Source organism: Puntigrus tetrazona, unplaced genomic scaffold (genome assembly GCF_018831695.1).
Source record: "Puntigrus tetrazona isolate hp1 unplaced genomic scaffold, ASM1883169v1 S000000746, whole genome shotgun sequence".
Lineage (NCBI taxonomy): Eukaryota > Metazoa > Chordata > Actinopteri > Cypriniformes > Cyprinidae > Puntigrus > Puntigrus tetrazona.
In genome coordinates, this window is record NW_025048355.1 from 438,280 (window position 1) to 456,497 (window position 18,218).

An 18,218-nucleotide genomic window follows, 5' to 3' on the forward strand; every position below is an offset into this window, starting at 1 on the left:
CAAGATAGGTTTAACGTTTTAATATACATTTCATTGAAACGCTTAGCTTGTTCAATAAATTTCGCCTGGCGTGAGGTTACCTTCTGTGGCTAACATGTAAAAGAATTTAAAAAATAGAGAAACGACAAATAATATGTCCAGTTTTATAAAACGTAAAAAAACAACAATTCTAACTTTAAAAAGAAGTATAAATGAAGAAGTCATAATGGCTTTTATTTTAGCAGTAGTGACGGGTGCGCGCGCTGCGGTTACCCTCGAGCGCATCCGGCATCATGTCGGCATCTGAGCGCGCACTCGAGGTGAGAAACACAACACACAATAAAACGTACATTTACACGTCCTTGATTAATTATAGTGCACCTGCGCGTTCGAGGTTGTGTTATGAACGCGTATTCCCGATAGAGGATATGAATAACGCGCTCGCTTTTACACGCTTGACTGTTTTGATGCGGCACGCAGGGTTGTAGTTCATCAGTGTAACGTGCAGGTTTTGTGACATCAGTGCGATTAAACGCACAGCTGCGTTGATCTTGTCAGCAGTTGTTTAAACTAATACATGCTTTTTGCTGCCTTTCCCGGTTGGTGCAGGTAAAAATATTATGCATGTGTAATGTATGACCTCTGATTATCAGTTCATTGCTTTGTAAAAACAAACGAACAATAAAAAAGTGATTCATACTTCAATGTTTTCAGAATATTTTAATATTGCGTGTTTTTTTAGCTGTTGTTCTGTGTTAAAACATCAGATCTAAAATCTGTTTTGATCGTATCTTAGTGTTGTCATTATTTTTTGCCACTATTTATATATCACGTTGAATTGTATATCTATTTTTATGATGTTGATCCAGAGCCCATCAGATGGGAGCTCTCCTCCATCCAAACAAGAAGGTGAGAGTGACACTCTTTTTATATTAATGTTTCATTAGTATAGATGCACTGTATATCTTAGTGTTGGCCAATAGGTTTCTTTCAAAAGCAGCTTAATATTTTTAATTCAAACTACTCTAGGATCTATTCTGTAGTTCATTAAAATGTTTTATTATCTGATTTTAATTGAACAGTGTTATTCCACTCTTTAATGAATGCACTTTTTATTAAACATGTTAAATTGCATAGGCGTATAAGTTTGGTCATTGTTATACTGATGATATTTATTCAATTATTGTTCTCAACCAGGTTAGGTTGATAGTTTTGTTTTGGTCAAAGTGTCTCAAGTAAAAGGTGTTTGGTGTTTTTTTTTGTTTGTTTGCTTTATTGTGCACGTGAAATTTCGGACTTTCTGTTTATCAGTTCATTGCAAATAAAACATATTTGTGAATACGTATTAATATTAAATGCATTCATATTACAAAATATTTTAGTCTTTTTAATCACTTTTAGTTTTACAGCTTTGTAACATTGGCCTAAATTCTCTGTAGATTTCTGAATACGTTTTTGCCTAATTGTGTTTTTGTTAGTGGAGCCGATTCCTCCTGTAAAGGGAAAACAGACTGAAAACATGACGGGGCGTCAGGATGAGGGACGTCCCACCACGTCCACTAAAGCATTCTTAGGTGAGGCACTGTAGCATCCGCTTTGCTTTTTCTTACTTTTTCATTTTCACAAAGTTATCCAGGACTCAACATTACGAATGCTTCACTTGCATTTGTGGCTAAAATAGATGTGTGCACGTGTAGCATGTGTGCAAACACAAAAAGGCCCCTAAAATAACGCTGTTTTCTAAAATGTAATATTATCAAATATGAATATTCTTAAGTCCTACATATCTCAAATCGTATGATGAAGATTTTAACAAATTTTTAACTCAGTCTTAATGTAATTATAAATCTTTAAATACAGTGACACAAATGCTCTGCACATTAAAAGTGGAAACGTAGCACATCAAGAGAAGGAAGATGTCAGTGATGGTAAGAAAGGTAGTGTTTAATGCCGTGTTTCTCCTCGCAGGCAGTGCTGGTAAAAGCTCTTCTCCCTCCACCTCGTCTCTCTCGTCTCCTTCGTCATCAGCGTCCGGCAGAGCTAAAATGAGCGTGTGCGGTCCGAGCAGTAAGACGACTCCGTCCTCCTCCTCCTCCTCCTCCTCCTCCTCCTCCTCCTCTTCATCATCCTCGTCCTCCTCAGCTCTGCCTTCGGCCGGTCCTCCTGCTAAAGTCCACCGCGCACGCAAGACCATGAACAGACCGCCCTTCCCACAGGTTCTTTCATTTGTGATGAAAAGGCAGTCGTGATGAGCTCGGCTCGATTCAATAAACTCTTCTCCTCCTGTGTTTCTGATCAGATAAAGTCTGTCGAGTCGATCGCAGCAGCTACGGCTGAGAAACCCGCCGGCGGCTCCAAAACAGACGCTGACGCAGGTGTGTGTTAAACGGTCATCAATCCTGCGCGCGTGTGTGTGTGTGTGTGTGTGTGTGTGTCTCTGTTAGCAGTAGCGTTCTTTTTCTGTGTGCAGTTGTGAAGAAGCGTAAAGTGGGGTTGGAGCCTGATGTCTCGGCCAATCCTGAAGGAACCCCAGAGAAAATCGCGAGGCCACAGACAGAGGTGAGATGAATAGACACATCAATAATATTCATCATATATTAATAGGATAACAATGTATCAATATATCAATTAATAGTGTTTATTTTTATTATTAATTTTAATTATTGTCATTGGTATCTTTTATAACAGCAATGTGGTTTAATATATCAATGTTCAATAATAAACTAATAAATAATAGCAATATTGATAATAGTAACCATCATCAGATGTTTTATTGGTATTGTTGTCTTTTAGCATGAATTATTCTAGATGTTTTTGCTGTTGTTATTTTTAATTATTGTCATTGGTTTTATCATAGCAATAGGATTGAAAGTTAATAATTTTAAATGATTCAAAATAAGTTTTTAAAATAATAATAATTTTACATTAACGTGATTGGTATCTTTTTTATCAAATGAATGAATAAATAAATCCTTGTTTTTGTTATTTATTTATTTATTTATTATTATTATTATTATTGCTGTCAGAGTAAACCAGATTGTGCTCCATAAATGATTTTGCTTATTAATTCATCTTAATAATTATATATTAGTGCTGTCATTCAACTAATTTCACACAAAGTTTTTGTTTGCATAATATATGTGCATGTTCTATGCATATTTTTGTATACATACACATACACATACATGCATGTATATATTTAGATATCTGTGCTTATATTCATATAATTTCTATTTTAAATAAATATAATACATATAAAATCTCTCTGAAAAATGTACGTTGTGTGAGTATTTTATATATACAAAATAAATAGACATAGCACACATATATTATGTAAACAAAAACTTTTTTGGGGGGTTTGATTACGATTAGTTAGTCATTTGACAGCACGCATTTTTATGAATAATTATCATAATTATAATAATAGTCTATATATAGTAGTTAATTTCTATGAGTTGTCGGTTTCTGACTGATGATGTTTGTATAGGTTATTTTTGATCTGTAGTTCATCCAGTCAGATTTTAGAGGCAGAACTATGCGTTTTTAAGTAAACAGTGAAAGTTATAATTCATTAAAATAATAACATATGTAAATACATCCGTGTGTGTATTTCCAGCCTGCACCTAACGTTTCTCCAGCGGCGGGGAAGGTGGAGCCAGTTGCCACGGCAACTAAAGAGCATCACAGTGGTTGGCTGGAGGATCTGGATGAGGAGGCAGATGAGGAAGACTTCCACCTGCTCTACAACAGTTACTCTGGAGACGATCTGATTTACTCTGACAGCAAGGTGAGCAGTTCACACACACCTGAAACCGTTCAAAACCAGTCTAACGGCTGCCTGAGAATCATGTGTGTTTTGTTCTGCAGTCAGATGATGGGATGGTAGAGACGCTGGAGCCGGAGCATCTGTCTGATCATGTGAGTGATTCCGACCAATGGAAGAGCACCATCTTTTCATACAGTTTCAGGGTGTTTGAAAGTGTAACAGATACAGTTTGTCTTTGGTTGATGCCAGTATCTTGAAAATTTTACCATTAGCTAAAACTAAAACCATAGGAAATAATCTTTCAGACACATTTATTTTGTTTCTGGAATAACCAAATACACACACACACACACAAAACCATATAGAATTAATTTTAAAAAAGTAATAAAAATGTCAAAAATACACAACGATATTACTAAAATGGGAACAAAATATCTAGTTCAAAATATGAACAGAAACACTAAAGGTATATTAGTGATACTAAAATAACTTGAAATCAGGATAGCTGACATGATTGTGAAGAAACTGGAGTAAAAAAAGTGTGTGTGTGTATATAGGGACCAATATAATACATTAATATACAATATTGTGTATTTTGTGTAAAGTATTATGTAAAATCCTCATCAGACTGGAAAGGTTAGAGATTTTTGGGAAGCTCACTACAATGTTTTTATCAAAATACGTGGGAACTCTAAATAATGAGTGAGACAGAATTCTCCTAAATGTTTTAAAAGAATTTTTTCTATATTTATAAAAAGCTTCTTATTAAATAATACGCTTATTAATACTTGTTATTTTGCTGTGCAGTTGAAAAGTTAATTGTATATATACAGAATTGTTTTGATGCAGATAAGCAAGCTAATATCTACAGCTGCAGAGAGTGTAACGAGTGTGTGGTGTTTGTCAGAGCTCTGGCTCCGATCGGCCCCTCGCCGCTTATAAGAAAACATCTGCAGAGAGAGACGAGTCGCCATGGAAACGTCAGGGGAAGGGTAAAGGGAGAGACAAACCCCCCGCCGGAGAGCTGGAGACAGAGAAGGGTAAGACAGACACCTGAGAGTGTGTGTGTGTGTGTGAACAGATGTGAGCCGCTGTCTCTGTGTGTCAGGAGTGGAGTCTGCAGGCGCTCTCACAGTGGGCAGCACTGACTACACCGAGGTTCCTCTGGACTCGCTGGACATTTCTGCAGCGGACAGCCTCTCTCTGTCTCCACACGCAGGTGTGTGATAAGTACTCCAAACTTCAGACTTAGTATCTTACACTCAACAAGGCTGCATTTGCTTAATCAAAAATGCGGTAATATGGTGAAATATTATTACTATTTCAAATAATGCTTTCTATGGGATTATGTTGTAAAATATATATTTTGTCCCTGTGATGCAATGCTCCTTTACTCCAGTCTTCAGTGTCACGTGATCCTTCAGGAATCGTTCTAATCTGCTCAAGAAACATTTCTGATTATTAGCAGTGCTGAGGTGTGCCGCTTCATATTTTTGTGGAAATTGCTAGTATTACTATTAAAACAAAAAAATTATATTCGGCAAAGAAGGGTTAAATTGATCAAAACCCATTTATAATGTTACAAAAGATTTTTTTATTAAGTAAATGGCCTTTCTGGTCATTAAAGAAGTCTGAAAAAAAATGAAATGCGTCATGTTTTCCACCAAAGTGCACTATTTTCATGTGACACAAGAATGGATTATGTAATTTCATCTTTAATAATACATTGCATTTTAAAATATGTTAAAATGGCAAACAGTCGTTTAAGAATTATGTTGCATATTATATATATTTAGCAATTTAGTTTTTAGTATTATTTAGTTTTATTACATAAAAACAGTAAGAAAAGGAAAAGTGCATTTGTAAATTTGTGTACAAGTGTTATGGTTATTTCCATTGTGTACAAGATAAATTAGTCTTGTCTTTTAAAGAGTCATTTCCCCCCGTAAATGAAAAGTTTGTCAATAATTACTCACCCTCATGTCTTTCCAAACTTGAAGACCTTCATTCATCTTCTGAACACAAATGAAGATATTTTTCATAAAAATGGCATCATTTACTCAAGCGTTCTTCTCCCCCGAGTTACGTCTTCCTCCGCTGGAAAGAGTATTGGAATGCATATGCATGCTTTCCCCCTTGAGCGTAAACAACGCTTTATTACATTCATGCACACAAGGTCTTACGGGTTTGGAAAAACACAAGGGTTTGTGATTAATGACGAAAATGCAATTTTGGAGGGAACTAACCCTTTAAGGCCAAACAGTCCCAATGAAAAGCCTGTGTGTTTAACGTGTAGATGGGAGTGATGCAGAAACCGAGCGTCTGGAGGAGCTTCCTCTGTGCAGCTGCAGGATGGAGGCGCCTCGTGTGGACGGGTTCAGCGCTCGCTCCAACAGAACCTGCATGGCCATAGAGAGCATCAACGGAGAGGTGAGCCCACCGCTTCCCCACTTTAAAACATCTTCAAGTGTTAGAAGCCATCAGCCAAACCATCTAGCTTCAAAGTGATTCACAACATAAAAAAATCTGGCAGTAGGACGGAAAGAAAGACATTACTTTGCGAATTACAAACGAATTGGAGGTCAATGGAGAGGGATAAAATTGCTGACTAATGTTATGTATGTAGAAACATAACTAATAATTGGTAAATAATTAATAATTGGTAAACTATTAAAGTTGTGTAAATCAAAAACAAAGAAAAACATAAAATTAAACTTAAATTATTTTTTTTTTTTAATATTGTAATGATTTTTAATTGTTTATTAAAATTATGTATTTAAATATTTTATTATGTTTTCAATAACATTTTTAATAATGTCACTGAAATGTATATATTGAAAAAATATTTCTAGCTCAGATATAAGATATGTTCATCTAGGAATTGGTGTAAAAAATAGCATTTAAAAAAATCTGCATTTAAATATACATTTTTAAATATATTTGTGAAAGCTTCTTGCAATTGATGAAATAAGGCACATGTATTGTTTCTACTGCAGTGTATTCTGTGTATGCAGTGTATTAAATCCTGTTTTATATATTGTTTTGCATTATAATGTTATGCGTTGTATATAATATATTGTATTATATTTTTCATTGTAATAATATTGAAAATTGTACAAATAAAAAATTCATAATTTTTTCATGAATTAAAATTTTGCAGTGCTTCATTGAAAAATAGTTTTTCTGCTGGTAAACAGAAGCAAATACCATTCACAGTTGGTTTTAAATTAAAATGAACTGAATTAGGTTGAAATGTAGCAGCTCCCTGTGCTTTGGAAGAGATCTTTACAGTAAGTCTTGTGCTGTGTTTCAGCTGGTGGGCTGCACTAAAGTGATCGTGAAGGGGGAGACCATGCGCCCGTCCAGCCGCGTGTCTCTAATGGTGTTGTGTGAGACGCACCGCTCACACATGGTGAAACATCACTGCTGTCCGGGCTGTGGGTACTTCTGCCTCTCCGTGAGTATAAAACGTCACGTTAGCTGAAGAAAGAAAAGCTAAAACATCCAAAACTTACTGATCCTTAAAGTATATTTTACACAGATGTTTATCATATAACAGTGGTTGCTTCACAGGGTTATTATAGTTGAACAAAAAACATATACATAAATGGTAACAGCTTACATTAAGGTGTCATTTGTTAACATAAGTTACTTCATTAATTAACATGAATGAACCATGAACACTGCATTTATTACACTCTTTATTAATCTTTATTAATCTATAAAAATACAGTTGCTCATTGCTAGTTTATCATGCCATAACTAATGTTATACATAATTAGTAAATGCTAAAACTAACACAGACTAAGATTAATAAAAGCTGTGGAACTATTGTTCATTCTTAGTTCATGTTAACTAATGTAATTAACTAATGAACCTTATTGTAAAGTGTTATTGATGATTGTATTTTTTTCATTTATTTAGCTGCCAAGGCAACATTTTTAATTTTCATTTAGTTTACCTTACTGTAATATCTAAAACTAAAATATAAACGAATAAAAACTATTTAATAGATAAATAGTGTAAATAAATACACAATAAAATTACTAAAACTTGAAAACAGAAAATATAAAAGTAAAAACTAATTCAAACTGTTAGTAAGAAACAATAAAAGATTCTTAATGAAACTAAAATAGCACCAAATTGTACATGTGGTGTTTTTTTTTTACTAATAAATAAATGAATAGTAATTTAAAAGTAATAATGACAAAAATGACTAAAACCTAAAATTAAAGTGAAAATAAAAGCGAATAAAGTTCAGACTATTGATTAGAACTATAGTATTATCTCAGTTGCTTATAACTATATAAAATATTTGAGAAATTCAATAACGTTTAAGTCTTGTTCATTTGTTCTTTTGATGTCTGTTTGTCACATGCAAACTATTTTTATTAATTTTAATATTAATATTAAGTTGTGTATTACTTTAATTTAATGTTAGAAATAATTAGATTTTGATCAGAAAGCTCAGAGATCCTCCTCTTGACTCCGCACACACAGGGGACGTTTCTTGAATGTTGTCCAGACGTTCACATTGCTCACCGCTTCCACCGGGGCTGTGTGTCTGTGCTGGGCGGTGGGCGGAGTCGAGGAGGAGTGGGCGTCGGCCTGCTGTTCTGCCCTCACTGCGGTGAGGACGCGTCAGAAGCTCGCGAGGTCACCATCCCTCCTGCAGCGCCCTCTTCAGGCTCGACCGTGGTCACTGCAAGCGCGTCGTCCACCACAGCCACTCCCTCGCTCCTTCCCTCTGCGCTCGCGGCCACAGCACGAGCGCTAAACAACGACAAGAAGATGGGAGAGCCCATCAAGTGAGTGCAGAATGACTATCATCACTTCAAAAAAAACTCCTTTAAACGTTACACATTATAGATAAAGACTATTTTTATTTCTTTATAGTGCTGTCAGACGCTTAATTGTGTTAATTGCATCTAAAACTGTTTTTTGTTTACATAATTTATTAAGATATCAAGATGTCCGCATCAAAAGAAATTCACTAAAAGTGATTTCATGTCCATAGAAAGCACATTAAATAGTTCAAAATAAGTTTTTGGAGAACAAAATATCAGAATCTGGTAGAAATAATTTTACATTATCATTCAGTGTAACACATATTTATTTAAAAATATAAATAACAATCTTATTCTGACTTGTACATACTAAAATACGTAAAATATGTAAAAGAATAAGGAACCATATTAAAGTTTTTTTGTACTAAATGAGTAAAAAATTCTTACTGACAAGTGAGAAAAACCAGGATAGTGGCAAATTACAACTAATTAGTATTTGAGCTAAAAGAAATTCATCTTTGAATGTGTCACGAATAGGTTTTTGTTGTAAATATTCCTGACAAAATTATTTAACTGACATTTTAATGGGTAAATGTAGTAAATCATGGAAAAATGTGATATTTATTTTTGCCTCAGAAAAACTATTTTTTGGGGGGAAAAACAACAACAGTTTTAAGCAGTATTACACCGTTTCTTTTATTTAAAATCACTCCCATTCATGTATATATTTGAGAAAAATGTGCTTCCCACAGGAGTTTCAAAATATACATATTAATTTGCGATATTTTATGATGTCATTGCGTCAAGTTTGTATTCAGGTGAATTTTTACACAGATTTGTTTCACTCTATGAATGCTCCCATCCTGTAATACAGCTGAATGCCCAATAAAGCTGTTCATATTTTCTGTAGTCATATAAATCAGTAGAATTAACTTCCACTAAAAAGCGTCTGTAAAGTGAGCTGGTGCTTTTGGCTCATTCAGAGCACTCTCTGTCTCCGAGCTGTACACCGTGTGCAGTGGTTATTTATATATATTCATACTTGTTCTAGCAAGCATATCTATTCCGCCAAATACAGTAACATTATAATGTATATTACTATGCATATCACTCAAAGTTGTCATGACGTAAATATATGGATTGATATGTTGAAATGTTTGTTTCCACTTAGTGCAAGGATGCGCTGTCGTGGAGATGTAAGAAAGGGGGCGGAGCTACAAACTCCGCCGGCTAATGCCACTCCAGGAGAGGATGTGGTTGCCCTGGGCGACGGCGGCGTGGACAGCGTGGGACCGTCTCGTCCTGCCCAATGGGAAGCCAGTTTGTCCCAGTGCACTTCCGCCGGGAGACAGGAGGGCGGCGCTACAGAGAGCCATTCTCACACAGGACACAGAGAGGTGACCACATGATCATGTATTATTGTCAGTCTAAAGATGAGTGAAGAAGGGGGTGTTTCAAATTGCGTGATGCATTATGGGATATGGTAATCAACTTTTTGTAGTCTTGGGCGTTGCATGTATCAGGCTTATCATTGTGGAGTAAAATTAAAACTAACCAGATAGTTGCAATGAAAACATTTCTTAATTTTCTTAGTTTAACATGAAGCTTAGATATTTTTACTTACAAAAGTAAATTTGACATGACTTGGTGTAAAAATAAAAAAAAAATACATTTATTATAAAACATTTTCTGACTAGCTTTACATGTTTTTTCCAGGTCCATAAACCCCAATATTAAAATTAATCAGCTATCAAGGTTTTCCCTGCACACTTCTCATGTTTCTCAAAAAATATAATATGATGTCAGTTATATTGAAATAACACTGGTGTATATATGTGGGAAAAACAACATACATTGCACAGAACATACTTAGATGCTGTTTTTGTCATGTGATCTGCTTGGCTCTCTCTGATTGGTCAGGAGGAAGAAGCTACGCTTTCATCCCCGTCAGCTCTATCCTGCAGCCAAACAGGGTGAAGCTCAGCGAGTTCTGCTCATGCTCAGTACGTAACTGTGTGTGTGTGTGTGTAACACATCTGCTGAAGGTTTCAGCCTCAGAGTTGATCTTGTCTCTCTGTGTGTCTGTCAGTGGAGGGCATCGATCCGTCCTATCAGTCAGACTCTCAGAACAGACGCTGTGCTCTTCATGCAGCCGCTCAGAGGGGTCTGCTGGAGGTCTGTTACCTGCTCATACAGGTGAGCTTTACATTTAAACTTCACTGTATGCTGAATATACTGATCATATGATGAGGTTTCTGTGGAGCAGGGGTTTGTGATTGGGGGAGGGTGATAATTAATAATTTATAAAATGAAAAATAAGAACAATTTAAAACTAAAACCCTTACTAAAATGGCAAAATTTAAAAAGAAACAGCAGCATAATTTAAAAATAAATGATTATATTACTAAAATATTTAATTAGTTAATTGGGGGTAAATTTAAAACAAAAAATAATTATAATAAATTTTGTAGTAATAATGAATTAATTAAAATTAAGATAAGTATATATAATCCTTAATTAGTTAAGCTGTTAAAAAGGAAGTGAAATGCATAATTTGTAAATAATATTGAATAATAATACTGAATAAATTAAATGACTAATGCTAAATTAAATAAATGATTAAAATTTATTCATTTGCTTGTTATTAGGTGATGTGTTGATAAATAAATAAAAACATTAACTTTTAGAGGGGCTGCAAATACATTATTTCTGGTATTATTTCAAAGGCTGACAAAGAAGTTTGAAAATCATTTTCTGCAGAGAACTGTTGATATTTAATTAATGGGCTTGTCTCAGTTTGTATCTGAGGGGAGTTTTAATTACAATTTACTGCTTTCGTGCTTTGGTTTATTTTAGGCAGGCGCTAAGGTGGACGCCCAAGATAAGACCCTGAGAACCCCTCTGTTAGAGGCCATAGTGAACAATCATGTGGAGGTAGTGAAATACCTGATTCAGAGCGGAGCCTGTGTCTATCATGCAGTGAGTATCTCACACACGCACACACACACACACACACACACTCCTGATCCAGACTCTTTGATGTCTCTAACATCTGACAATGACCAATACAAAAATAATGCATGTTAAACATAATTGCTGGATGAATATACATTTTTCCTCATTCATGATTTGAAAATGGCCCGAACCACTTGTTACTTAAGTTAGAGGTAAACAATAAACTTATAAGTGTTGTAGTTTTGTGTGAAGTTGCATGTAAGCTAATGCATTTTGGCAGACAAAGCAACTTGTGTTGCATTTAAGGTGTGCATTCGATCAGTTCATATATGAATCCAACACACGACCGGGCTCTGCTTCATGCTGTGAGTGTGTTCAGTAGGGCTTTGAATTTCAAACATGCATCGAATTTAAAATAAAAATCCACTTCAGGTGTGCGTCAGGCAGCCTTATCAGTGGCACACAAGATGTTTTTGTTAGCCTGTCCACTAGATGTGGCGCTGCTGCTTTGTTCATTCAAAATATTACGGTAAAAGAAAACATAAATACTTCAAAACTGAAACCAAGCCGTTCACACAGAACGCATATTTATCACATTTTCTGTAGGGACATCTATCACCGCTGCACTCGCGTCTCGCACAAGAGAGACGCATGTTTAGAAAGCCATGTAAAATTAATGTAAGTTCAACTTTTTTTCCCATCCCCCCTGCATCTCATGTTTTTTAAATGAAAAAAGCACACTTTTTGTGATGAGTTTTCACCCCCTTTGTATGAAATTGTGCATACATACAGCATAGCTCGTTTCTAATTGTTTAAGCAACTTAATAATATATGCTTATAAACCTTATTTTAAACATTAATCACTTTTTTCCACAGATAGTGGTGTTATTTTATTGCTTTGAATAAACGGGCATTATTAATATTTTGCTCGAGGCGGCCTCAGGAGAGACGCCAAAAGCTTTTTTCACTAACTGAAATGATGCCTTTGAATGTGAATATTGATCATATTTGAGTACACAACTTAAATGTCCTTTTTGACCTTGTGTGTGTCTGTTGTTCAGGAAGAGGACGGATCCACAGGTCTTCATCACGCTGCTAAACTGGGGAACCTGGAGGTGGTGATGCTGTTACTGAGCACCGGACAGGTGGACCTGAACGCACAGGTGTGTTTCTCAACTCATTAGCCCGTCTCAGTTGTAAGGACAGGTGTGGACTTATATTATTCTGTGGTGGAAACAAGTTTTGACCTCATCTCTGTGTTTGCAGGATAGCGGTGGTTGGACGCCCATCATCTGGGCAGCAGAACATCGACATATAGACGTGATCAGAGCTCTGCTCAACAGAGGAGCTGACGTCACGCTCCGAGACAAAGTGAGTCCTGTGAATCACGTACATTGTGGGGGACCAACTATATATATATATATCTGTGTGTGTGTAAAGCCTTTCATCAGTTTAATCACCAGTCTATGTTAATGTGCTGCTTTCATTGATGCACCGAGATCATTCGCAGAAACATTCAGAAACTTTCTGTCAACACTGACTTTTATTATTAAACTCTCTGTTGAATCCAGAATCTGTATAATACTGTATTTCTTAGCAACGAAATGGTAAATTCACTGATTTCATTGATTTTCACTGATTTTTCCAATGTTACCTAGTTTTCACCTCCTTTACGTGATGCTAATCTGCAGTGATTGATCGATTGGTCAGATTTTTATCTCATCATGCCTGTACTGTTTGAGAGCTCAGTGCTCCGGGGGAAGAAGCTCCTAGTGATGAAGAATGAATTAGCATTTTCATTTAGTCCAATGTGAAAAAGACCACCAATTGTTTCATGTTTCATGCTGACGTCATCATAAAACGGATTGGGATTCATTTAAAAAATGACTAATTTCGATGATTCGTTTTTTTGTTAAACAATGACTTTATACATGGTGCACATTCTCGTTTTCACGCACACTGCATGAAGGCTCATTTTAAAAATCTTTAATAGGAGCACTTTGATGTCTATGGTGTTTTTGGCCCTGTCTCAGAGTGTGTGTCTGTCTGCGCAGGAGATGAATGTCTGTCTGCACTGGGCGTCGTTCGCGGGCAGCGCTGAGATAGCGGAGCTGGTCTTGAACGCCGGCTGTCCTCTGTCGACTGTTAACCTGCACGGAGACACGCCGCTGCACATCGCCGCCCGCGAGGGCTTCATCGACTGCGTCACGTGGGTCAAACGCCGCCCGACGGCTGCTTTTGGTGTCGTAGGCTCATCTGACGTCTTCTGTCCTTCTTCACTCCAGGCTGTTTCTTTCTCGGGGCGCTGACATTGACATTATGAATAAGGAGGGCGACACACCGCTCTCCCTCGCCCGCTGTGACACGCCCGTCTGGGTGGCGCTACAGATTAACAGGAAGTTGCGTAGAGGAATCGCCAATCGTGTTGTACGGACCGAGAGGATCATATGCAGGTCAGTGTGTGGTCTTTAATATTCAGAATGAAATTAGTGAAATAACTAATAGTAAGTAATTAGTAGTTCTTATTTTTAATTGACTTTTATTTTTGTTTTAATTTTAATCTGTAAAAATGTAATCTGTAATTAATTTTGAAATGATTTTATCACTTTATTTTACATTTATATTATTTATTAATATATGTAATTAAGCTCTTGGCAACATTTCGTTTTATTTTTTTTATAATTTCTTTGGTTAACTTTTTTTTAATGTTTAGGTATGTGCTTTTGTTTTTGCTTTTTTTTATTAGAGAGTATTTATATTTAGCTTTGATTTATTTGTGCTTCAGTTTTAGTTATTTTTAGTGATTTGGTCATTTCTAAATGTCTCAATTTAATTTAGGGTTTAGTAATTGTTGTATGTTTTATTTCTTTATTTCTTTATACATATACATATCTTCAATTTTACTTTTTGTAATTCTAGTCATTTGTTTTGTTTTATTAAGTTTTAGAACTTTTGTGTTTTTATATGTAAAGCTAAATATAAATTTAGCTTTTTACTTTTTAGTTCTGGTCATTTCAGTACTTACATTTATTTCATTTGCTTGCCATTGCAATATTTTAGTTTGTTTTATTTCTTTTTTTAGTCTTTTTAATTTACTTTTAGTAATTATTTGTTTTAGATTTTTTTGATTAGTTTTTGTCTAGTAATTTTAGTCAATTCAATGCAATATAAATGTAATATTATTAATACTATTTTATGGCAGCTTTGTTTCCATGATCTCAAACTTGGTTTGATGTGTGTGTTGTGTAGTGACGTGGCTCAGGGTTATGAGAATGTTCCCATCCCGTGTGTTAACGGCGTGGACGATGAAGGCTGTCCGTCTGACTACAAATACATCGCAGAGAACTGTGAAACATCCACCATGAACATCGACCGCAACATAACACACCTGCAGGTGCCACTCTATACACAACACTCCACATTATAGGTTAAAATAAAACCCTAAAGGTGAGACGTTAGAAACCAAAATGAAACTCCAAATGTATTTTCTATGTTATAAATCACCATATCCCGTATTACTCGACCCTAATGGTTCTTTATAATAGGACTACCGCACTGATTTCATAGAGAGCTGTGTTTGTTTCAGCACTGCAGCTGTACAGACGACTGCTCCTCCAGTAACTGTCTCTGCGGTCAGCTCAGCATCCGCTGCTGGTACGACAAGGTAAAATACTGCTCCGTCTCCACGATGAGCTCTGAAGTCACTCTGAAGCTGGATGCTGTGTAACACACACGTGTTTTCGTAGGATCATCGCCTCCTTCAGGAGTTCAACAAAATCGAGCCTCCTCTGATCTTCGAGTGCAACATGGCCTGTTCCTGCCATAAAACCTGCAAGAACCGAGTGGTTCAGGCTGGAATCAAGTACGCCAGGATGATTTTCATATTAAATGTGCTGTGTTGAGATGATTTGCATGTCAAATGAGCCTGAAGTTATTTTAAGAGTGAAGTGTGTGTGTGTTTCAGGGTGCGTCTGCAGCTCTACCGGACGGAGAAGATGGGATGGGGTGTCAGAGCGCTTCAGGACATTCCTCAAGGAAGCTTCATCTGCGAGTGAGTTAAAGATGAAGAGCATTATTTTGTGTTCGGTGTAATGCAATGCGTTTATGCGGTAAGTTTCAAAAACCACATTATTTTCCAAACATTGTGTACATTGTTTCTCCTCTAAGCCCCGCCTTCTAAAAACGGTGCTCTGATTGGCCAGCTATCCAGTGCACCGTGATTGGCCGAATACCTCCAGCTCTTGGCACAAAAACAAGAAGCATTACGAGTTAGGCATTTGTTGCATCCATTGGAGACATAATTACTGATTATCATGACTTAATACTGTCTTCTGGAGCAATGTTGTAAACCAGACTTTAACCACATATTTCTAGTTGTGTCCTCTTTTGGACGCCCAAAGCAACCCTATAGAGAGAACAATAGCCCCGCCTTCTTTCTTTGAGTAAACATTTGGTGAGGGACGTGTTTAAACAAGCTGTTTTAGGGGGGAGTGGACATGTCATAACTTTATAGAGACTTTGGGGATGCTTTCTATGCACGGACAGCTTGTAACACTCCAAAGAGAAAGGAAAACGTGAAAAAAAATGAGCTCTTGAAAGCGTTCAGGACTGCTGTGACGTGTGTGTTTGTGCAGGTATGTGGGCGAGCTGATCTCTGACGCAGAAGCAGACGTGAGGGAGGACGATTCCTACCTCTTTGATCTGGACAACAAGGTATCGTGTCACAGATTTCAGTCCAGACCTGCTTTCAAAAGGAGTGACTGAATCATGCAAATCGCAGACAAACATCACAGACACACATTTGCAGCAAAAACACACATCGCTTGCTTATGTCATTGCATGAAGATATTACGATATTATAAACATTAACATCTGCTTTTAAGCAAAGCGTGATGTGAAAAGCACTATGCAAATGCATAACGAATTTGAGAACCAATTTTTAAAAAGTTCTATTTGATTTTCTGACCAAAAACAGGAAAGTTGTGGCTATTCATGTGCTTTGATGCAAAATGCAATGCAATATAAACAGCCCTGTGCAGTGTAAGAAATATTTAGTTCTCAGAGAGCCATCTATTATCTAGAATACCAAAAATGTTATATAAATTACATAAATTGTATACTTTATTATAATTTTTTTATTAATACATTGAATTAGAATAATTTGTATTATTTAGTTATAATTTTTTCTGATTACTATTATGAAATTTAAGTTTTATTTCAGTTGTAGTTTAATTTTATTATTTAATTATCAATTTTTATTATTATATACACTATATTATAGTTGATTTTAATATATTTTTGTCTTTTTACTTTTATTTTTATTGAATGTTTTCTTATGCGTATTATTTACATTATATACAATTTATAATTTTTGATATATTGAATTCGCTTTACATTATAGAAATTGTCTCATTTGCATTTTTGTTTGCATATTATTATTATTATTATTATTATTATTATTATTATTATGGTGGTCTCCCATCCGAGATACTAACCAGGCCCAAATTATTACAATCAATAGTACATTAATCATATTAAGTAATATTAAAATAATAATTTTGACCAGTCAAAAATTGGATAAATTTGTCTGACCTGCACTATTTGAACTTGCTATTAAAATATACATATAATTATATATTTTTTTATTCAGTGCTATTTATGTTTATTACAGTTTTATTAACTTTAATATTTACTATTACTATCAAGTCATTTTTGTCAACTTGTTCAACATTGTTTTTATTTAGACTTTATTTCAATGAACAGGAATGTTTTTAATGCTTTAATTTACCTTCTCAGGATGGTGAAGTGTACTGCATTGACGCCCGTTACTATGGTAACATCAGCCGCTTTATAAACCATCTGTGTGACCCCAACATCATCCCGGTCCGTGTGTTCATGCTGCACCAGGACCTGCGCTTCCCTCGCATCGCCTTCTTCAGCTCCAGAGACATTTTCACCGGGCAGGAGCTCGGGTGAGGCCGTGTTTGTTTGCTATCTCTCTGACGAAAGCTGTACTTAATTGCATTATGACTTTATTGCGCACGACCTCGTGGCACCATCTCAAGGAATTCACGGCCGTGTTTTTACATCCTGTTCCTGTCAACACATTTTCCTCCTGTTTGCTTTGCTGATTTATTTGTTTTTGATCCGTGACAGGTTTGATTACGGCGATCGTTTCTGGGACATCAAGAGCAAGTACTTCACCTGCCAGTGCGGCTCAGAGAAGTGCAAGCATTCGGCGGAGGCCATCGCGCTGGAGCAGAGCCGTCTCGCCCGTCTGGACGTCTGTCCCGAAGCGGCCGGAGAAGCCGGACTTCCCGTGATGGGACACTCGTGATGAGACGTGTACAGCTCTCGAAGCGCGCCCGCGTACGATGATCACGGAGAAGGTCGCCTTTGCGTTATCAAAAGATTTATTTCTTCCTTCTGAAAGGACACAGGAAACCATAAAATGACACAGCGGCCTAAAGTTCAACACTTCAAAATACCAGCAGGAAGTGACATTCAAATTCAAGGCTATCATTCCTGCTCTGATCAGGAGGGAAAACGCTAAAAAAACGTGCCATTTTTATGCAAACTGTCATCAGATCACGGTCCCTCGTTTTCATTATAAATCAGAAGCTTTTTTTGTACGTTTAATTTTTTTAATAAATACTGTTTTATACAGAAATGTCTTTTTCCTTTTGTTGTTGTTCTCTCAAACCGCAGTTTACCAGGCTGATCAAACGCAA

The 18,218-nt window shown here is 36.2% G+C and overlaps 1 protein-coding gene and 1 long non-coding RNA gene across 2 annotated transcripts; one reads left to right on the forward strand and one right to left on the reverse strand.

The window, feature by feature from the left end:
* The first annotated feature begins 196 nt into the window (after positions 1–196).
* Positions 197–18,157, forward strand: ehmt2 (euchromatic histone-lysine N-methyltransferase 2). Its single transcript, XM_043233108.1, is given in 29 exon segments — positions 197–299; positions 849–888; positions 1,458–1,553; positions 1,948–2,195; positions 2,279–2,354; positions 2,450–2,538; positions 3,596–3,766; positions 3,847–3,897; positions 4,653–4,785; positions 4,854–4,964; positions 6,042–6,175; positions 7,059–7,202; positions 8,246–8,553; positions 9,704–9,826; positions 9,828–9,929; positions 10,453–10,535; positions 10,622–10,728; positions 11,389–11,511; positions 12,549–12,650; positions 12,754–12,858; positions 13,542–13,696; positions 13,773–13,940; positions 14,737–14,881; positions 15,074–15,151; positions 15,234–15,349; positions 15,452–15,538; positions 16,122–16,200; positions 17,284–17,459; positions 17,644–18,157. Coding segments are annotated over 29 exon segments (3,558 nt in total). The 5' UTR covers positions 197–272; the 3' UTR covers positions 17,825–18,157.
* On the reverse strand, positions 15,171–17,413 carry LOC122335281. The gene is made up of 3 exons (XR_006248946.1): positions 17,276–17,413; positions 15,471–15,532; positions 15,171–15,316 (listed from the first exon to the last, which is right to left on the reverse strand). It is a non-coding gene; the product is annotated as an uncharacterized LOC122335281 (long non-coding RNA).
* Positions 18,158–18,218: the final 61 nt, after the last annotated feature.